At 36.9% G+C, this 23,399-nt stretch overlaps 2 protein-coding genes and 1 pseudogene across 2 annotated transcripts; all 3 read left to right on the top strand.

Moving 5' to 3' along the window:
• Window positions 1-2,889: 2,889 nt before the first annotated feature.
• Window positions 2,890-4,644, top strand: LOC130739444 (phenolic glucoside malonyltransferase 1-like). Its single transcript, XM_057591733.1, has one exon. It carries the CDS (start codon window positions 2,985-2,987, stop codon window positions 4,326-4,328), a length of 1,344 nt encoding a protein of 447 aa, XP_057447716.1. The 5' UTR covers window positions 2,890-2,984; the 3' UTR covers window positions 4,329-4,644.
• A 5,091-nt stretch (window positions 4,645-9,735) lies between these two features.
• Window positions 9,736-11,499, top strand: LOC130739443 (phenolic glucoside malonyltransferase 1-like). Its single transcript, XM_057591732.1, has one exon. It carries the CDS (start codon window positions 9,825-9,827, stop codon window positions 11,184-11,186), a length of 1,362 nt encoding a protein of 453 aa, XP_057447715.1. The 5' UTR covers window positions 9,736-9,824; the 3' UTR covers window positions 11,187-11,499.
• Window positions 11,500-16,159: 4,660 nt separating this feature from the next.
• Window positions 16,160-18,440, top strand: LOC130735667 (BAHD acyltransferase At3g29680-like; annotated as a pseudogene).
• Window positions 18,441-23,399: the final 4,959 nt, after the last annotated feature.

Raw genomic sequence — 23,399 nt, 5'->3', positions numbered from 1 at the left:
TAATCTTTTTTTTTTATAAAAAAGTTTGGATCACATTAAATGTAAACTCTCTCATATTGTTAAATAATAGAAACCGACTCTGACAGGTTGGAGAAATATAATCATGCACTGGGGCGGATGCACGTTGGGCGAGGGTGGGGCATATATGCCCCCACGGGATTTTTGATAATACCAGCAATAAGCCAATACTATATATAGGTCCCGTTTGGATAAACAGCTTAATTAAGCGCTTATGGTCATAAGCGCTTATTCATAAGCTATTTTTAAAAATTTATTGAAATAAATTAAAAATAAGTTGTGTATAAGCATAAGCTGTTTTTCATAAGCTATCCTGAGTAGCTTATGAAAATAAGCTGAAAATAGCTTATGGCAGACCATAAGCTGTTTGCATAAGCTCTCCCAAACCCTGACATAAGAGCTTATGCTGTCAGATAAGCTCAAATAAGCTCTTCCAAACTTGGTCATAGAATTAGGATATTAATAGTACTAAACCATGCCCCCACGTTAATACTTAATGCCCCCATAGATCACATCTGCCTCTAACATTTACTATCTTGTTTACATGTAAATTACATTTTTGTTAATGGAACCTGCTATCTGTGAGATTAGCTACTCAAGGGAACCAGCCAATCAGCTACCAATTTTTTTTTTATAGGTAATTAGGTACTTCAACCCAATACAAAGAGAGAGAAAAAAAAGAGACTAAAAGCAACAACAGTATATACAAAATACAATGGAATTCGTCTAAAATTAAGACAAAGCCACCCCCTCAAACCCTCCGCCCCTTGAAGAAAAATCTTAGAGAACAAGCCTCATTAAAACCATACTAGGAAAAACCCCCGGTCCCCCTTGGAAAAACCATGTGAAGAAAAAAGAATACAAGTTCGCTAAAATCAAAGCGAAATCTTAAAAGGGAACCCGATACAAAGCATAACCAAAACCCATTAAATTCTCTACAAACCAAAAGACTGCCAGCATAAGTCCACAAAACAATAGCTTCCTACAAAAAATGCCATTGGTCACCCCTCCAAATGCACGAAATGTATTCCCTCTATCAAACCAAAACTGCCAGTAGAATGAAGCACCAAATTCTTCAACCCAAATATATCCCAACATGTATATTGCCATGGAACGAGGAGAGCTCAACCAGAGATCATTAGGCAAATCCTCACAAAAACAGTAGAAAGTAAGAGGCAGCTACAGATAATTGATAGGCTAGAAACCTTCCCTCCTTTCTGGTAAATAAGAAAAAAGAGATCCCCTGCATTATTTTAACCATCACCAGCACACAAAATCTGCAATTGCATATCAGGTCCATGCGTCTTGTCTTTAAGAGCTTCCAAGTTCCAATGTATCCCTTACCCCATTTAATTTTACCTCCATCACTTTTATCTTGTCTTTAAGAGCTTCCAAGTTCCAATGTATCCCTTACCCCATTTTTCTTAATTGTTGATCATTCATTTAGCTGCAAATTAGTAATAATTTACTATGATATTGTCATTTTTTATCACTTATACCTTTCATTCTAACGAAATTTGTAACTACTTTTTTCATTAATATTTATTCATATTAGTGAAACACAATTATTAATAGAACTCTTGAGTAAAATGAAATTTTTTAGAATATAATATAACATAATTCATGTGTTTTTACCGTAGTTTAAGCTTTTAGCATAATTAAGTAATTTAGAATTTGATTTTTAAGGGCTCTCACTCAAAGAGGTGTGTTAGAATAAAATATAAAACTCATTCATGCGACTTTTATCTACAAATTTAAACTTTTGAGATAATTAGTTATTTGACAAAAAATAAATAAATTTACCTATGAAAAAATGACTTGAAAAAACTTTCTTATCATTTTGGTTTAAGGTCAAAATTTTCATCAAATTAAATCTTTCTAATAGATGATAGGATCATATCTCAATCAAAAGAAATTTTGTCCCCACGAATTAAAATTCCTAGATCCACCACTGATCATGCATATGATTACTTAATAGGCTAAGGTGTATCACTTTGGAAAATAACCAAAAATCAGATTTTGCCTTCCAACATCAAAAACAAAACCACACGGTGACTATCAATGGTACTGCTACAATATACTGCGATAACAAATCAGCTATCTATCTATCGCAATGACGAAGAATCTGGTGCATTACAACAAAACAAAGCACAAAACAATCAAATATCATTTCATCATAGAAACAGAAAAAACTAAAGAAATCCAACTTGAGTATTGTTAGGACTGAAGAACAAATTGCAAATATATTCCCGAAGGCGTTATGAAGAACATTCGAAGAGCAGCATGTAATGCTTGGAGTTACATAAATTTGTCAAGGAGGAGGAATGAGGGATGAAAGTGATGCAATTTCTAGAATGTTATTGAAGTTATCCCTCTGTTCATTTTTAAGTGTCGTTTTAGTATAAAGCTTTTCAATAAGAATAGTGGATTGTTAGAGTATTTTTTTCTCATTCTACCCACTCACATATGTTTCATACAGTCATAAAGCTCTCAAGTCAAAATAGTGGATTGTTAGTTTTTTTTTCAACTCTCTCATATCATTAAACCATTTACCACTCTCTCTAAATCATAAAACTCTTCATAGTTATTGAGAAATGAGAATTTTATGGAAAATGTGAAGTTGAGTTATTGGAAAAGTAAGGGTATAATTGGTAAATTATAACTTTAAAACCTCAAAAGGACAGTTCAATAGGAACAAAAAAATTCTTCTAAAATGACACTTAAAAATAAATAGAGGGAGTAATAGATATCAATATCATGAACAATTATAGAGGGAGCATTTGTAGACAATTTCAATTGTTAAATAATAGAAACTGAATCTGACAGGATGGTGAAATCATATTTAATTAATAGGCTAAGCTGTATCACTTGCTAGTTGGGAAGATAACCAAAAATCAGATCCTGCCTTCCCACTATATCAATAAACAAAACTACACGGTGACTATCAACTTTCCATTTCTGATCTCATGGCGCAACAAATGAAACTTCACCAAGTTTGTTCGGTGGCGCCGCCGCCACAAGAAACCAGTACTCCATCCTCTCTTCCCCTCACATTCTTCGACATTCCATGGCTAAGAATCCCTCCCGTGGTGCGTCTTTTCTTCTACGAGTACCCCAACTCAACATCTTCCTTCTTTGACTCTGTTCTTCCAAAACTCAAACACTCCCTTTCACTCACTCTCCAACACTTCCTCCCTCTCGCTGGTAACATCATCTGGCCGCATGATTCCTCCAAACCAATCATAAACTATGTCCCTGGTGATGCTGTTTCCTTCATTGTAGCTGAATCCAATGCTGATTTCAACCATGTATCCTCCAACTTCTGTGAAGGTGAACAACGCCACCCCCTCATATCTCGCCTCAACACGTCCCATGAAAAAGCCTCTGTTATGGCATTCCAAGTCACTCTCTTCCCAAACTCTGGATTTTCCATTGGGATAACCACACAGCATGCAGTCCTTGATGGCAAATCCTCCATGCTGTTCATCAAAGCATGGGCCTATGCTTGCTCTAACCTCAAAGATCAGCAGCACTCTTCATCAGTTTCACTCCCTGAGAATCTAACACCTTTCTTTGATAGGTCAGTGATCAAAGACCCTTCAGGGATGGGCGAGGTTTACGTGAAGGGGTTGTTGAATCACGGTGGAGAAACCAACAATCGAAGCTTAAAGGTGATGGATGTGATTGGTGGTGGTGCAGCACGGGAGGATGCGGTGAAAGGCTTGTTTGAGTTCACCCCTTCACATATCCAAAAGCTTAAGCAACATGCAGAGTTCAAGACTGAAAATAACAAGGTTCACTTGTCATCATTTTTGGTAGTGTGTGCTCATTTGCTGGCATGTGCAGTCAAGGCAGAACAACCTAAATCTAATAGAGTAGCTTGTGTGATTGGAATAGATTGTAGACACCGTTTAGAGCCTCCAATTAAGCCAACATATGTTGGTAACTGCATTGTTCCTCACATCGTTGAGGCTGAGACAGGGGAAGTGTTGGGTGATGATGGGTTCATCAATGCTCTTTTGAGGATAAGTGATGCGTTGCGTAGTTTAGAGGGTGGGGTTGTGAATGTAGCAGAGAACTGGATCTCAAAGTTTCAATCTGCGATGCGTTATAAGCTGTTTTCCATTACAGGATCACCTCGGTTTGATGTTTATGGTGTTGACTTTGGATGGGGGAGGCCTAAGAAGGTAGATATGCCTTCTGCCGACAGAGCTGGATCGTTCTCTCTCTCGGCAAGTAGGGATCATGATGGAGGGGTTGAGATTGGATTCGCCTTGAACAGTAATGATATATACACACCTCATTTTTAAAACACTTCATTTCCACCTCTTTTTGTTTCTATCTCTCTCCTCTTATCATCTATCACATCTCATACTTTCTCTCTCTTACTTTTTTCTTTCTTCTTATCTCTCTCCTCATTCCACCTCTTACACCTCAAAAAGAGGTGTGTATGTAACATTATTCAAGAGAAGAGGATGATGAAGTAGTGAATGAGTTGTATGTGAAGTGTATGTTTTATGATCTTTCCACCTCAAAGAGAGGTGTGAAAACAATATTATTCATATTCTTCGTCTCAATGTTTGTTTGCCTGAATCTTCAATAAAGATTGTTATACACTTTAGGTTCTCTGTTGCTGGAAACTGACATGGTATTAGAATATGACCCTATCAAAAAGCACGAAGCCTGAAATCTGAATTTGCGGTGACGAGATTAATTAGTGCTCAGCGATGGAGCTTGTGTGTGTCGACAACGGAGGGAGCGGTGGAGGAGGAAGCACTGAGGAGGCAAAAGAGAGAACCTAAGGAATGAAAATTAGAAATGAATGGAGGAGAAGACGTAATGAAAATTAGAGCTCCACTCAAATATGAGATAATGTTTAACGTCGGTTATGACCGTCGTTAGTATTTTATAGGCTTAATCGCACTTTTGGTCCCCCAACTTTGACCTTCCTGCGAAAATCGTCCCCAAACTTCAAAATTAGCAAAAAAACGTCCCTGAAGTTTACACCCGGTTGTAAAATTGGTTTTCCGTTAAATTTTGTCTAAAAACTAATGTTTTCTGGTTAAAAAAAATTAAAAACATATTTCTTAATCAAAACCATTAGATTAATTGGATCTGAGTTTCAACAATGAACCCACCATCACCAACCTCTCTTCACTCCACCATCATCACCCGAAACCCACCCACCAACATCACCACCACCGGCGAACGGCGGCGAAGTCACCCGAGAAGAGCTGAGGGTTGAAACCTCTTCTCCTCGTGGTGGGGATCATCGTGGTGGTGTTCGTTTCTTCAAAGGCCGAAGGAATCAACCGGAAAATCCATTTACATGTGGCGGCTGTCGGGGAGGCAGAACGACTATCTGACTTGGGGGTTTTGCTGCGGACGGCGAGGGGAGTATGCTGGTGGTGGTGGTGGTTCCTTCAGATGGCTCGTGGTTATGCCGGGATCGGAAAGAGAAGGTCTGAGGAAGAACCAAATCTGGTTTCACTCGTAAACGATGATAGATTTGATGGGATCCAAACTCAATTCCAGTGCTAAAATTGTGAATCACTGAATCGTTATGGCCCAAATACTCAGAAAATTCAAAAACCCAAATGATCAAAACCACAAAAACTGAAAACCCCAATTGAGATTCTCCCTAAAACAGGTGCAAAGGGGGTTCCTTTTTATTCACCATTGGAGCACCAAATTTCTGAGCTATGAGAAAAAGAAGGGATTTCCATGTTACCTTACGCCCATCAATCTTTCTTCCTCTGATGTAATTATTTGGGATATACACAAGTTGATTTTTGGAAATCTTTCTTGCTCTGTTGTTTCTCGTGGTTTGCTATGGATGTACCTCTATTTCTCTGCTCTTCTATCTGCAAAGTTTGATTTTGGTTTGGATGTATTTTTTTTTTTCTGGTTTGCTTTTGTTGTTGTTGAATGATAAAATAAGACTTAAAAGCATTTGTTGCCCCTGATGTTTCATGCTTGTACAAAAGACACTCATCATCTATTTTTGCCCATGTTTGTATCCTCAATGATACTGAAAAGTGTAGCGAGTACCCCTCCGTCAGTTTGACGTTAGAAAAATAACGAAGGGGTTGACGTGGCTTTTCCTTTTTTTTTTTCTGACATGCCACGTGGATAATAATAAAAACATAATCAAAATTCAGAAATGGATAAAGGGGTGTGGAGGATTCAAACTCATGACCTACAAGTAGCAAAACACATACTTGGCCAGTTGAGCTACATACATGATTGATATATATTGCAAGCAAATTTAATTTATATCATATCATTCATCATCATTAATTTCATATCCTCTTCTCCTTTCTTCTCTCTATGAGAACACACTCCACAATCTCTCCCTCAAACACCAGATTATTTTTTCTTAAGCTCTCATCTTCATCTTCATCAAATACCCTACCTATCAAAAAAAAAAATCTTCATCAAATACCCAGAATGTTTTTTCCCACTCAAATATCCTTAATCCCTCATTTAAAACAAAGATTGAAAACATTAAATCAATTGTAAAAACTAAAAACTAACCCACCTAACAAAGATACCCACCCTTGCTATTTAGAAATCAACTTAAACGAAATACCCAGACCCACCCTACCCTTATTCTTCAACAAAAATCGTTGATGCAAATTGCATTTGCATTTGAATTATGTAATCGAAAATCTCCCACCCCACCCACATCAATACCCCCAATTTTGCACCCACCGCAAGCCCATGCATATCCACCCAATCTCACCGCAAGCCTCACCCCTACCCACTGCAAGCCTCGCACATATCTGTCTAATTTCCATGGTCAGATCTGAACAAATGGTATAAGCTTTGCTGGGTTTTTACCTTCGATTTGTATAATCTCTGGGTTTGGAGGAAGAAAGAGAGAGGAGGACGGTGGGTGGGATCTGCTGAAAAGATCGTTGGAAGATGAAGAATAATGAAGATGAATAATGATGAAGATAAAGAAGGATGAAATAATGTTGAAAAGCTTGGGTTTTAACGATGAAGGAGATGATATAAATTAAATTTCCTTGTTTGATATATTAATTATGTATGCAGCTTATGTTGTTAAGTGTGTGTTTGGAAAACTTATCCAGGATCCACGTTTGGCTCCGATCCACGTTTTCAGAAACAAGAAATAGTTGCTTTTGGATTTCTGGATCCACGTTTGACCTCTCCAGATTTGAAACCAAATACACACTAAGTGTGAGTTTTGTAACTTAAAAGTCCCGGGTTCGGGCTTTCGCCCCTCACATTATCAAAAAATAAAAGTCCTGGGTTCGAATCCTCCCAACCCTTTTTCCTTTTCTGAATTTTGTTAATGCTTTTATTATTATTCACGTGGCATGTCAGAAAAACAAAAAAAACAAAAAAAAAGTAACGTCAGCTTCTTCGTTAGTTTTCTAACGTCAAACTGACGGAGGGGTATTCGCTACACTTTTTTGTTTCATTCAGAGTACAAACATGGACGAAAATAGATGGGGTGTCTTTTGCACAAACCTGAAACATCAGGGGCAACAAATGCTTTTAAGCCATAAAAGAATGATGAAGATGATTGTGAGTAAAATTTTCTTTCTGAAGTTAGATCTGAGGAAGAAAAGATAAATGAAGAATACTATTTTTTTCTCAATTTTATTTTTTATTTTTTAATTTATTTTTAACGGAATATTCAGTTAGTTTTTAGACATAGTTTAACGGAAAACCAATTTTGAAACCGGGTGTAATCTTCAAAGACATTTTTTTTTTTGCTAATTTTGAAGTTTGGGAACGATTTTCACAGGAAAACCAAAGTTGGGGGACAAAAATGTAATTAAGCCTATTTTATAAAAGAAATGATTAGTTTTTCAATTTTCCACTAACATTTATGCGAAATAATATAAGCAAGTTGATTTAAATCTCACTTGTCAGATAAAAATATGACTTATATGACCCATTTATTTTATTATATGCATGCACCTCGTGGTTCATTGTTTTTTCTTTTGACACCTCGTGGTTCATTGTTTTTTTTTTTTTTTGATAGCCGTGGTTCATTGTTAAAGAATTGAAAATAAAACTATAATCTCACACGACATAGATCTTAGTAGTACAGTATTCCAAATTAATTGATCATCTTAAATTTAAATTCTCTCATGTTCTCTTAATTTAAATTATGGGTTTATCCCATTATTTATTTCTATTTTTTTAAAGAGTTTATCCCTTTATTTAGATGAATTAAATGACAATTCTTTAAATATTTATAAAGAGATAGACATTTAATTACATTTGGTATATATCTAATAAGGAAATTATTAGTTGTTATCCGTCTTTAATTTTGTTTGGTTTTCATCCTTTAGTTTTTCTCTTACAAGTATCTTGCACCGGAGATCTTGTTCAAGCTAACTTTTTATGCAGGAGTTTTTTCATCTACAATGTAATACTCAAATCCACGACTTTAAATTTCAACCATTGATGAAATAAAATAATAAAAATATTTAAGGACAATTATATGGTTATAACTTTAATTATTAAAATAAATAATTAAGTAGTTTATGATTAATATTAATAAAAAATAAAAAATAAATGTAAAAATGAATTAGTAAAAATACATAATATGTATTAAATTACTTTTTTTTTTGCTTCATCAGAAAATTATAAAGAACAAACAGAACCTAGCTAACTCCTAACTTATTCCTCAATAAGAAGGTTTCTAACTCCATGAAGGGGGAATCCAACACCATCGGACCATGTGATAGGATCATATCTCAATCAAAAGAAATTTCGTCCCCACGAATTAAAATTCCTAGATCCGCCACTGATCATGCATATGATTACTTAATAGGCTAAGGTGTATCACTTTGGAAAATAACCAAAAATCAGATTTTGCCTTCCAACATCAAAAACAAAACCACACGGTGACTTTCAATGGTACTGCTACAATATACTGCGATAACAAATCAGCTATCTATCTATCGCAATGACGAAGAATCTGGTGCATTACAACAAAACAAAGCACAAAACAATCAAATATCATTTCATCATAGAAACAGAAAAAACTAAAGAAATCCAACTTGAGTATTGTTAGGACTGAAGAACAAATTGCAAATATATTCCCGAAGGCGTTATGAAGAACATTCGAAGAGCAGCATGTAATGCTTGGAGTTACATAAATTTGTCAAGGAGGAGGAATGAGGGATGAAAGTGATGCAATTTCTAGAATGTTATTGAAGTTATCCCTCTGTTCATTTTTAAGTGTCGTTTTAGTATAAAGCTTTTCAATAAGAATAGTGGATTGTTAGAGTATTTTTTTCTCATTCTACCCACTCACATATGTTTCATACAGTCATAAAGCTCTCAAGTCAAAATAGTGGATTGTTAGTTTTTTTTTCAACTCTCTCATATCATTAAACCATTTACCACTCTCTCTAAATCATAAAACTCTTCATAGTTATTGAGAAATGAGAATTTTATGGAAAATGTGAAGTTGAGTTATTGGAAAAGTAAGGGTATAATTGGTAAATTATAACTTTAAAACCTCAAAAGGACAGTTCAATAGGAACAAAAAAATTCTTCTAAAATGACACTTAAAAATAAATAGAGGGAGTAATAGATATCAATATCATGAACAATTATAGAGGGAGCATTTCTAGACAATTTCAATTGTTAAATAATAGAAACTGAATCTGACAGGATGGTGAAATCATATTTAATTAATAGGCTAAGCTGTATCACTTGCTAGTTGGGAAGATAACCAAAAATCAGATCCTGCCTTCCCACTATATCAATAAACAAAACTACACGGTGACTATCAACTTTCCATTTCTGATCTCATGGCGCAACAAATGAAACTTCACCAAGTTTGTTCGGTGGCGCCGCCGCCACAAGAAACCAGTACTCCATCCTCTCTTCCCCTCACATTCTTCGACATTCCATGGCTAAGAATCCCTCCCGTGGTGCGTCTTTTCTTCTACGAGTACCCCAACTCAACATCTTCCTTCTTTGACTCTGTTCTTCCAAAACTCAAACACTCCCTTTCACTCACTCTCCAACACTTCCTCCCTCTCGCTGGTAACATCATCTGGCCGCATGATTCCTCCAAACCAATCATAAACTATGTCCCTGGTGATGCTGTTTCCTTCATTGTAGCTGAATCCAATGCTGATTTCAACCATGTATCCTCCAACTTCTGTGAAGGTGAACAACGCCACCCCCTCATATCTCGCCTCAACACGTCCCATGAAAAAGCCTCTGTTATGGCATTCCAAGTCACTCTCTTCCCAAACTCTGGATTTTCCATTGGGATAACCACACACCATGCAGTCCTTGATGGCAAATCCTCCATGCTGTTCATCAAAGCATGGGCCTATGCTTGCTCTAACCTCAAAGATCAGCAGCACTCTTCATCAGTTTCACTCCCTGAGAATCTAACACCTTTCTTTGATAGGTCAGTGATCAAAGACCCTTCAGGGATGGGCGAGGTTTACGTGAAGGGGTTGTTGAATCACGGTGGAGAAACCAACAATCGAAGCTTAAAGGTGATGGATGTGATTGGTGGTGGTGCAGCACGGGAGGATGCGGTGAAAGGCTTGTTTGAGTTCACCCCTTCACATATCCAAAAGCTTAAGCAACATGCAGAGTTCAAGACTGAAAATAACAAGGTTCACTTGTCATCATTTTTGGTAGTGTGTGCTCATTTGCTGGCATGTGCAGTCAAGGCAGAACAACCTAAATCTAATAGAGTAGCTTGTGTGATTGGAATAGATTGTAGACACCGTTTAGAGCCTCCAATTAAGCCAACATATGTTGGTAACTGCATTGTTCCTCACATCGTTGAGGCTGAGACAGGGGAAGTGTTGGGTGATGATGGGTTCATCAATGCTCTTTTGAGGATAAGTGATGCGTTGAGTAGTTTAGAGGGTGGGGTTGTGAATGTAGCAGAGAACTGGATCTCAAAGTTTCAATCTGCGATGCGTTATAAGCTGTTTTCCATTACAGGATCACCTCGGTTTGATGTTTATGGTGTTGACTTTGGATGGGGGAGGCCTAAGAAGGTAGATATGCCTTCTGCCGACAGAGCTGGATCGTTCTCTCTCTCGGCAAGTAGGGATCATGATGGAGGGGTTGAGATTGGTTTCGCCTTGAACAAGACTCAAATGGAGGCTTTTGCTCAAGGACTGAAATCCTTGGATTGATCAAACTTCACGGTTATGAAGAAAAAAGAATTAGATTAATGTACGTTAATTATATTTCAAGCATTTCATGTTCGATTGAATTTCACGTTAATGATGCAAAATGTATGTTGGGTAAACACTCATTCAATGTAGACGAAATAAGTGAGAAAGGAAGAGAAGAGGATGATGAAGTAGTGAATGAGTTGTATGTGAAGTGTATGTTTTATGATCTTTCCACCTCAAAGAGAGGTGTGAAAACAATATTATTCATATTTTTCGTCTCAATGTTTGTTTGCCTGAATCTTCAATAAAGATTGTTATACACTTTAGGTTCTCTGTTGCTGGAAACTGACATGGTATTAGAATATGTTCCTATCAAAAAGCACGAAGACTGAAATCTGAATTTGCGGTGACGAGATTAATTAGTGCTCAGCGATGGAGCTTGTGTGTGTCGACAACGGAGGGAGCGGTGGAGGAGGAAGCAGTGAGGAGGCAAAAGAGAGAACCTAAGGAATGAAAATTAGAAATGAATGGAGGAGAAGACGTAATGAAAATTAGAGCTCCACTCAAATATGAGATAATGTTTAACGTCGGTTATGACCGTCGTTAGTATTTTATAGGCTTAATTCCACTTTTGGTCCCCCAACTTTGGCATTCTTGCGAAAATCGTCCCCAAACTTCAAAATTAACAAAAAAACGTCCCTGAAGTTTACACCTGGTTGTAAAATTGGTTTTCCGTTAAATTTTGTCTAAAAACTAATGTTTTCTGGTTAAAAAAAAAATTTAAAAACATATTTCTTAATCAAAACCATTAGATTAATTGGATCTGAGTTTCAACAATGAACCCACCATCACCAACCTCTCTTCACTCCACCACCATCACCCAAAACCCACCCACCACCATCACCACCACCGGCGAACGGCGGCGAAGTCACCCGAGAAGAACTGAGGGTTGAAACCTCTTCTCTTCGTGGTGGGGATCATCGTGGTGGTGTTCTTTTCTTCAAAGGCCGAAGGAATCAACCGGAAAATCCATTTACAGGTGGCGGCTGTCGGGGCGGCAGAACGACTATCTGACTTGGGGGTTTTGCTGCGGACGGCGAGGGGAGTATGCTGGTGGTGGTGGTTCCTTCAGATGGCTCGTGGTTATGCCGGGATCGGAAAGAGAAAGTCCGAGGAAGAACCAAATCTGGTTTCACTCGTAAACGATGATAGATTTGATTGGATCCAAACTCAATTCCAGTGCTAAAATTGTGAATCACTGAATCGTTATGGCCCAAAAACTCAGAAAATTCAAAAACCCAAATGATCAAAACCACAAAAACTAAAAACCCCAATTGAGATTCTCCCTAAAACGGGTGCAAAGGGGGTTCCTTTTCGTTCACCATTGGAGCACCAAATTTCTGAGCTATGAAAAAAAGAAGGGATTTCCATGTTACCTTACGCCCATCAATCTTTCTTCCTCTAATGTAATTATTTGGGATATACACAAGTTGATTTTTGGAAATCTTTCTTGCTATGTTATTTCTTGTGGTTTGCTAAGGATGTACCTCTGTTTCTCTGCTCTTCTATCTGCACAGTTTGAGTTTGGTTTGGATGTATTTTTTTTTCTGGTTTGCTTTTGTTGTTGTTGAATGATAAAATAAGGCTTAAAAGCATTTGTTGCCCCTGATGTTTCATGCTTGTACAAAAGACACCCATCATCTATTTTTGCCCATGTTTGTATCCTCAATGATACTGAAAAGTGTAGCGAGTACCCTTCCGTCAGTTTGACGTTAGAAAAATAACGAAGGGGTTGACGTGGCTTTTCCTTTTTTTTTTTTCTGACATGCCACGTGGATAATAATAAAAACATAATCAAAATTCAGAAATGGATAAAGGGGTGGGGAGGATTCAAACTCAGGACTTACAAGTAGCAAAACACACACTTAGTCAGTTGAGCTACATACATGATTGATATATATATTGCAAGAAAATTTAATTTATATCATATCCTTCATCATCATCAATTTCATATCCTCTTCTCCTTTCTTCTCTATCAGAACACACTCCACAATCTCTCCCTCAAATACCAGATTATTTTTTCTTAAGCTCTCATCTTCATCTTCATCAAATACCCTACCTATCAAAAAAAAAAATCTTCATCAAATACCCAGAATGTTTTTTCCCACTCAAATATCCTTAATCCCTCATTTAAAACAAAGATTGAAAACATTAAATCAATTGTCAATTGTAAAAACTAAAAACTAACCCACCTAACAAAGATACCCACCCTTGCTATTTAGAAATCAACTTAAACGAAATACCCAGACCCACCCTACCCTTATTCTTCAACAAAAATCGTTGATGCAAATTGCATTTGCATTTGAATTATGTAATCGAAAATCTCCCACCCCACCCACATCAATACCCCCAATTTTGCACCCACCGCAAGCCCATGCATATCCACCCAATCTCACCGCAAGCCTCACCCCTACCCACTGCAAGCCTCGCACATATCTGTCTAATTTCCATGGTCAGATCTGAACAAATGGTATAAGCTTTGCTGGGTTTTTACCTTCGATTTGTATAATCTCTGGGTTTGGAGGAAGAAAGAGAGAGGAGGACGGTGGGTGGGATCTGCTGAAAAGATCGTTGGAAGATGAAGAATAATGAAGATGAATAATGATGAAGATAAAGAAGGATGAAATAATGTTGAAAAGCTTGGGTTTTAACGATGAAGGAGATGATATAAATTAAATTTCCTTGTTTGATATATTAATTATGTATGCAGCTCATGTGGTTAAGTGTGTGTTTGAAAAACTTATCCAGGATCCACGTTTGGCTCCGATCCACGTGGTTCATTTATTTTATTATATGCATGCACCTCGTGGTTCATTGTTTTTTCTTTTGACACCTCGTGGTTCATTGTTTTTTTTTTTTTTGATAGCCGTGGTTCATTGTTAAAGAATTGAAAATAAAACTATAATCTCACACGACATAGATCTTAGTAGTACAGTATTCCAAATTAATTGATCATCTTAAATTTAAATTCTCTCATGTTCTCTTAATTTAAATTATGGGTTTATCCCATTATTTATTTCTATTTTTTTAAAGAGTTTATCCCTTTATTTAGATGAATTAAATGACAATTCTTTAAATATTTATAAAGAGATAGACATTTAATTACATTTGGTATATATCTAATAAGGAAATTATTAGTTGTTATCCGTCTTTAATTTTGTTTGGTTTTCATCCTTTAGTTTTTCTCTTACAAGTATCTTGCACCGGAGATCTTGTTCAAGCTAACTTTTTATGCAGGAGTTTTTTCATCTACAATGTAATACTCAAACCCACGACTTTAAATTTCAACCATTGATGAAATAAAATAATAAAAATATTTAAGGACAATTATATGGTTATAACTTTAATTATTAAAATAAATAATTAAGTAGTTTATGATTAATATTAATAAAAAATAAAAAATAAATGTAAAAATGAATTAGTAAAAATACATAATATGTATTAAATTACTTTTTTTTTTGCTTCATCAGAAAATTATAAAGAACAAACAGAACCTAGCTAACTCCTAACTTATCCCTCAATAAGAAGGTTTCTAACTCCATGAAGGGGGAATCCAACACCATCGGACCATGTGTGGAAGTTGTGGCTGCGTACTTTGCCATGCAGTCTGCAGACGTATTGCAATCTCGCGAGATGCATCTTGTTTCAACGACCCAGTCCCTGGAAAGGACATTTACATTACATTTATTACAATATTTGAATTTCTTTTCAATAAATTAAAAGTTATATTTTTTGCTAACTTTTTTTACATATATACTTAATTTATTAATAATTATTAATGTTATCATAAGTTATACTAACATAGTTCCCGAATGATAACTCAAGTGGTAAGAGCCGGAAACATATGAGTTGAGAGGGGAGGTACAAATTCAAACCTTGGAGGATGTCATTAATTATCTTTCCGATGTAAAAAAAGAATTATACTAACAAAGATTATTTTTTAATAATTAAAAACTTTAATTTTATAACGAAAGGCATGCAAGAGTTCTAGATTCATAATTGTTATAACTTATAACAGTGCAAATTGGTACACGCGTGAAGAGTATATCCACTCTTTATACACTTTCATTTTCTCTTATTATAGGATTTCATTCATTATTTTGTATTTATCATTTTATAAGAATTAAATAGATAAATTCTTTAAGTATATATTTATAAAGAGTGATTTTAGACAGTTTTCCGATGGAGAAAAAAAAAACAATGATAGACACGATATCACATTTGACAAATACCTAAGGAAATTTATTAGTTTTGTTATCCCTCTTTAATTTTGTTTGACTTTCATTCACGTCTGTTTTTTTCTTATAAAACTTTTACTGAAGGTAATCTTGTTCGAGCTAAATCTTCTTGCAAGAATTTTTTCATCTACAATACTCGAAACTGAGACTTTAAATTTCAACATTTAATCAAATAAAATAATAAACCTTTCATGCCAATTATATGGTTATATATTTTTTTAAGCAAAAGCTGAAACTTTATTGAGAGAAAAATAACCTGAGAAGATCCCTCCCAAGTGAGCAACACTAAGGCAACACATACGATTTCAATCGTATGACCCAAACAACCCTTATTCTGATAGCACCTAATATCCACCAACAACACCCACCCACAGCACAACAGACCAGGAACAAGACTACTACAATTACTTTCTCTACCCAACAGACTCAAAAATAAACCAACCACCCCATGAAGATGTTCTAGATACATAACTATTATAACAATTTAATTTGATGCAAAAAAATACACATGACCGTCCTCGGCTGATTACGCTTGCCACTAGACGCATATACTATTTTACCACATTATATTTATCTTTCTATTATAAATTATAACAATGGTCAGTCTGTGTTAACATCCATATAAAGTTGTGAATCTCGACAATCACGTTACCAGTTGCAAATTTTCCATCTTTCTTTCTTTCTTTCTCCAAGATGGCGCAGGCCCTGAAAGTTTATCAAGTTTGTGCGGTGGCTCCGCCACAAGAAACCAGTACTCCATCCTCTCTGCCCTCATCTTCTTCGACATTCCATGGCTAAGAAGGCCTCCTGTGGAGCGTCTTTTCTTCTACGAATACACCAACTCCACCACCTTCTTCTTTGACTCTGTTCTTCCCACTCTCAAACACTCCCTTTCACTCACCCTCCAACACTTCCTCCCTCTCGCCGGCAACATCATCTGGCCCCATGATTCCCCCCACCCCACCATCACCTATCTTCCCGGCGACGCTGTCACCTTCACAGTGGCTGAAGCTGAATCCAATGTTGATTTCAACAATTTATCCTCCAACTTCTGTCAAGTTCAACAACGCCTCCCCTTTGTACCTCACCTCAACACATCCCATGAAAAAACCTCTGTTTTGTCACTCCAACTCACTCTCTTCCCAAACTCTGGATTCTCTATTGGGATAACCACACACCATGCAGCCTTTGATGGGATATCCACAATGTTGTTCATCAAAGCATGGGCATTTGTTTGCTCTAATATTCTCAAAACACTGTTGGGAATTAGCTCATTAGGAAAATCTGGGGCCCACATATTTTATTTTGAGGCCAAATATTCAGTTTATTAAGATTTGATTTAATGGGGAACATAATCCCGGAAACCAAGATTCAGGAGCTGATCAGTTGATCTTCACGAGGGTTCGAGAATTCGCCAAGGTGGAGATTGTTGGGATTGACTCATTATCTTATCAGTTATTTGAATTTGATGTAAGGGGATTGTAATATGGGTGTAGAGGGATTCTATCTTATCATATGGTTTTAGATAAGACACTGTCTTATCTTATCTTATGGGTTTAGATAAGATTATATTGTTGAGAATTCAAGTGCGGAGTTGGAGTCCCACATTGGTTAAGTGTGGGTGAGGAGAAGACTTTATAAGAGATGTGACCCATAAACCTAATGCCTTAAGGTTTTGGGTTAAGATGTGGCGTCGAGATCTCTTGGTATCTTGCTCCTCGGCCAATGGGCTCCCCTGTCTCCCCCAACAAGTGGTATCAGAGCCCGATGGTTGGTGTAGCCATGGATACGGCTCCTTGTGTCGAAAGTCTTCCTAGCGGTGTGGCTAGGCGGCGGGTTCCGTTGACGCGGTGAAGCGAACGGCGGTGCAAGAATGGATAAGCTTCCGCGGAGGGGGGTCATGATAATGTGGAGATGACTCGCACTTGAGGGGGAGATTGTTGAGAATTCAAGTGAGGAGTTGGAGTCCCACATTGGTTAAGTGTGGGTGAGGAGAAGACTTTATAAGAGATGTGACCCATAAACCTAATGCCTTAAGGTTTTGGGTTAAGATGTGGCGTCGAGATCTCTTGGTGTCTTGCTCATCGGCCCATGGGCTCCCATGTCTCCCCCAACAAGTGAGAGTTACAATAGATCACAACGAAGTAATAGACAGCAAGAACGATTAAGAGACAAGAACGTTTAAACCACACACACAACAACCATGTTCAACGGTTTCAGTACCACTGCCTGAAAATCTAACACCTTTCTTTGACAGGTCAGTGATAAGAGACCCTTCGGGGATACGCGAGGCAGAGTTGTTGAATCACGGTGGAGAAACCAACAATCGAAGTGTAAAGGTGGGGGAACGGATGAGTGGTAGTGCAAATGCAACTCCACATGATGCGGTGAAAGGCTTGTTTGAGTTCACCCCTGCACATATCAAAAAGCTTAAGCAATATGCAGAGTCCAAGATTGAAAAGAACAAGGCTCGGTTGTCACCGTTTTCAGTCACGTGTGCTTATTTGCTGGCATGTGCAGTCAAGGTTGAACAACCAAAATCTAATTTTTAGATCCTCCAATTGAGCCAACATATTTTGGGAATTGTGATGCGCCCCACGTAGTTGTGGTTGAGACAATGGAAGTGTTGGGTGATGATGGGTTCATCAATGCTCTTATTGGAATAGTTGATGTATTGAGTAGTTTGGAGGGTGGGGTGTTGAATGGAGTAGAGAATTGGACCTCAAAGATACAATCTGTGCTGAATTACAAGGTTTTTTCAATTACAGGGTCACCTCGGTTTGAGGTTTATGGGGTTGATTTTGGATGGGGGAAGCCTAAGAAGGTGGATACCCCTTCTGTGCACACAACTGGAGCGTTTTCTCTCTCAGAAAGTAGGGATCGTGTTGGAGGGATTGAGTTTGGTTTGGTGTTGAACAAGGCTCAAATGGAGGCTTTTGCTCAAGTTTTTGCTAAAGGGCTTAAGTCCTTGTAATGGATTGATCATGAAACTTCACAAGTTCACAGTTTTTGCATTTATGTTTCAAGCTTTTTTTTTATAAGCAAACCATAATGGCATTTCCTATGGTACAAGCAAAAATATTGTGGGTCAAATACATGAGTGACATGTACCAATAGGATAATTACACTTGGATTTATTGGTAAATTAAATTGTGGACTTCTTAAAACTCTGAATCAACCCAATAAATTTGTTGTAATTATAAACTAGCCCAGAACTTTGTGTGTTACAAATTGAGTCCTTCTACAAGATGAAAAAAATGTGAACAACAGGTTAATTTTCTCACCTTCTTTCACATCTGTTCATTCCCTTCTTCGTCTTAGGGTTCTTTGGTTCACTCATATAGGTGCATCAATACGAATTGTGATCAATACATTGGGGGGTTTTGTCGGCAATCAACGCCGTAACAGCAATTTCGTCGATTGGGGCTCTGTAGAAGGTGTTTAATTTCATTATCTTCGGTTAGGGTTTGTTCATCATCTGGGCGTTGAAGATCGCTCTAATGCGGAATTGTGAATAGAAATTAGCAAACCTAAGTTCCAGAAAGGGAAAGATGGAAGGGGATGCTGAACAGAGAGGAAGGAGAAACCCTAATTAGCCCAAATTGGGGGAAAACAACATAAAATCCATGACAGATTTCAGTCATGCAGAAGTGGGTAGTGCCTTCATGATCAATCGGTGGCCTCCTTGAGTGTTTTTATCCCACCTTGGCTGTTACTCTTTCACGTAATGCCCCTTTTCCCTATTCCTCTGTTTTTTCTCTGTTTCCTGTATCTAGTTCTCTGTTTCTTTCTCTCCCTCTTGTTTTCTTTTTTTTTTACTAGTACCGTGTATTTGTACTTGATGGGTGGTTTTATATATATATTGTGGCTTATCCAAAAAATGGATGAGATAGAAAACGAAGACAGAAATTGGAGTGAGATGAGCTAAGGAAAGGAGTATTTGAAGAAAGTGAAGAACATCTGGTCAAAAAAGAAAGAAAGTGAAGAACATAAATTAAAAACATGAAGATGAAGAACCATTGAATATTGATATAAAAGTGGGGTTATTAAGCAAATATTGAATGAATAAGGATAAATTAGAAAATAATATCTAGTCACCACTCACTTATCCATATCATATTAAATGTATTAATATTATTGGTTCATCTCACTCTTGTACCATACACTTATCTGAATTTTTGGGCACCGGAGTAAGCACCAAGAATAATGTTTCAAGCATTTAATGTTGGATTGAGTTTCATCTTTTGCTTGCTGCCATCAATTATTCTCAATCTCAATGTTTACCCGCTAGAATCTTTACAATGTATCATGTGTAGTAGTAGTGTATGCGTGAAATAAAAACTTTGCTCACATTAGTTCATGATTGGTCATGGTTATTGCAGGAAACTATTTTTGTTTCTTCCATTTTTTGGTTTTGTTTGACTTTTATCTCTCCTTTTTTGGTTGAGTTTCTTCCTTCTTTTGTTATTTTTTTTTTAAATTGCTCACACAATTTGACCCCGGCGTGCGAAGGTTAAAAGTCTCTTCAAGAGTGCGGCATTTACACTATGTTTGGTAGTGTAGAGATGGATAAGAGATTGAGGGAAGAGAGAGAGATGGGTTATCTCTCTTTGTTTGGTTGTTAGAGAGATGAGAGATGAGTGAGTTTTATTGGTGGGCCCCATGCCTATTTTGGGTATCTCCAATTTGGAGAGAAAAGGAACAGTGACGGGTGGAGGGAACCATGTGCTAATTTTTTATTTTTATTTTTGCATTTTCGAGGCATTTCTATCTGCTTTCAGACTTTTTTTGCTTTTTAAAATATTTTTTCAATCAAAAGTCAATTGTTTTTCTCTCTTCCACATCATTATTTCTCATATCTCTCTTCTTTATCTCTACCATACCAAACAACTCAATAAATCTACCCTATCTCTCACCTATTTCTCTCTAATCAACTTCTCTCTTCTCCAAGGTAATCAAACTCGAGAGTTTAGGTAAACTCGTGGAGGGGGGGTAAACTCGACTCGTAAACTCGTAAGAGTTTATTTACCGCATGCAAAAAATACATATAAAAAATACTATTATGGTGATGAACGCACACTAACAACATTAAAAATGAACCAAATCACCAACAATAGTGATAAGAACAAGTTCAAACCATAAATTAAATTACTAACAAGTTTAAGTTCATACATAAAAGCACTAAATAATCCAAATTAAAGGTTTCACAAGTCATAAACTCATAATAAAACATTAAACAAAAGCCAACAAGTCATGATATCAAATTTCAAATACTTCAACATCTTAAAATCCATCATCATGGCCATCATTCATCACCACCACTCGATTTTAGCGAGTTTATCTCGATTTTACCCGAGTTTACCCGAGTTTAGCGAGTTTATCTCGATTTTACCCGAGTTTACCCGAAAACGATTTTACACTCGATTTAACTCGAATTCACTACCTAAAAACGTAAAATCGTACGATTTTACAATTTAAATCGCGAGTTTAATAACCTTGCTCTTCTCTACTCTCTCTTCTCTATCTCTTTCTTCACAACCAAACACGGTGTTAGAAATTGAACTTTCATTTTACGGGTTCAAACAATTACTTTTACTACTACGACCAACACACATTGGATATCCTTCTCTTACTTAATTAACATCATTTAAATTATTTTATTGTATTTCATGGGACTAATTATTTTATCATTTTTATTATTTACTTTTTAATTTCTACAAACTATAAATGCATGTTTTAATATGTTTGAGTTTAATGGTTGTGCACTGTCAGTGTAAAACAAATTTACACAGGTGCTTAATAACTGGATGTCACACAGTCAAAAGCATTTATGCTCCTTAAGTATTACTTTAATTAAATTAAAAGATTATTTTCTGATTTGTCAACCTATCATTGGATTTCTGTGTAAAAAATGTTTACACTAACGGTGCATTCCCATTAAGTTCAATATGTTTTTGGTCTTTGTAAATGTTTGGTCATTTGATTTTAGACTTTTTCGGATTAAAGATGTATTTAAGATTCATGTGATTAGAGAAATGTTTGATTTTATTCCTCACCTAAATCTGAGCTCAAGCGAAGTGTCTACGTGTCTTATGATCGCTTACTGCAAAAAAAAGTGTTGATTAGCTTCAACCAAAACCCAACTCTAACAAGCAAAAACTTGATGCTACGTACACCATCATTCCCACCATTACCGCCCCCTCCTTCCCCAAACCTTCCACCGTTGCGCCTCGCCATCGCCCCCTCCCTTACTGCAACTTTTCCCCGCACCCTCCTCCGCTGTCATGAGCCTCCCCTGTCTTTGCCATTGCCACCTTCCACCACCACCTTTTCTCTTGCCCTTGATCATCATATTCAACTTTCGCGGTCTCTCCTTTTTTGACTGCCTTACCCCCGTCGCAACTCTACTACAGTCAATATTGCGTCATTATAGTATGCACTAATTGTACCAAATTTTTTGGTATATGCTATTCTGATCTAATTTGTTACTATCCTATTTGTATGTTTTAATTTGCTATTTGTTTTGTAGATTGTAAATTGCTCAAAGGATTATGAATCTTAACATTTTGAGTTTTATTTTTGGCAAATACTCTAGTACCGGGTGGAGATCCTTTTATGGCGGAAGCTCTGGCTCTGAAACAGGGTCTTCTTATGGCTTGGAATCTGGGGCATAGGAAGATATCGTGTGACATTGATTGTAAGGACTTATCTACTGTCCTGGAAAGTGGTAACTTGGACCGAGTGAGCCATCATCCCTATGCTCCTATCATTCGTGAAATTATCCAGCTCATGGCAAGAACCAGGCACGTGATGGTTAGCTGGTTGCAAAGAGATGGCAATGCAGCTGCAGACTGGCTCTCTAAACATGGATATAACCTTGCTTCCCCGGGGATCCAAGATGTTAATCATCCGGAGAGTGAGCTCCAACTCATTCTTCTCAAAGATTCTCTAGCGGTGTCGTAGTTTTGTTGTTTTTGCTTTGTCATTTTCCGATGTAACAAAAAAAAAAAGAAATGGAATAACTTTTGTTTCACAAACCAAATCTACCTCCACCTTGTGGAATAATGAAAAATTGAGAGAGAAATTAGTGATATGATAGATGATGAAAAGAAATGTGTGGAAATGAGATGGAAGTGAAATAAAAATGAGAATGCATAAGTTTTATATTTTTTTAAGCTTAATTTATCATGATATTTTTATAATAAATCGGAACGATGCTTTTTTTTTGTATAACCATTATTACCATCTATTGAAGCAATCTTGTTCAGCTAAGATATGATGAAGGCTAAAAATCTCCTAAGAGTACATTTCTTCCCATTTATAACATTCACGTACACATTTTATATGTTGAGAATTCAAGTGCGGAGTTGGAGACCCACTAATAAGTGCCAATTTTACCTAATTTTAATGAGCAATTTAGGCACTTATATATGCTTATGAGTTCATGAGAAATCTTGATCAAATCCTACTTCTTTTGATTATAACTTATTCATAGGTGAACATTAGACTAGAATGTGTCTTAGTTTGATTTTTATCTCAACTTTTACTGTAGGATTGAAGATTCAAGGAAAAGAGCAAGTTTTTTGCAAGAAAAATGAGTTTGAAGGTGTACTGAGTGCCCATCGACCTGCAGAGGACGCCCAGCGCCCAAGGCGGTGCGAGAAACCTTCCCCTGAAGTAATCTGGCCGCCCTGCGCCCAAAACAGGCCGCTCAGCGCCCTGTGCTGCGTTTTTTCACTATAAAAAACTTCTTTTAAGAAGTTGCTAAGATAACTTGATCAGAATAGAACCCTAACAGAGAGAAACATTTGAGATATAAAGAGATAGGCTTAGGAGGCTAGAGAAAAGGCTTGGGTATCGGATTTGGCGGCGAGACATCGCGACGGTTTCGATTCTTCTCGTTCTTCTTCTCTATTTGTAAAGCTATCCATGA

This window comes from Lotus japonicus, chromosome 2 (genome assembly GCF_012489685.1).
Source record: "Lotus japonicus ecotype B-129 chromosome 2, LjGifu_v1.2".
Taxonomy (NCBI): domain Eukaryota; kingdom Viridiplantae; phylum Streptophyta; class Magnoliopsida; order Fabales; family Fabaceae; genus Lotus; species Lotus japonicus.
Note: the sequence above shows the minus strand (reverse complement) of the source record. Positions and strands in the feature narration are given on the sequence as shown.

What these genes read in the sequence shown, in the direction of transcription:
- LOC130739444 (XM_057591733.1), top strand. Translation starts at nt 2,985, where the DNA reads ATGGCGCAACAAATGAAACTTCACCAAGTTTGTTCGGTGGCGCCGCCG.
- LOC130739443 (XM_057591732.1), top strand. Translation starts at nt 9,825, where the DNA reads ATGGCGCAACAAATGAAACTTCACCAAGTTTGTTCGGTGGCGCCGCCG.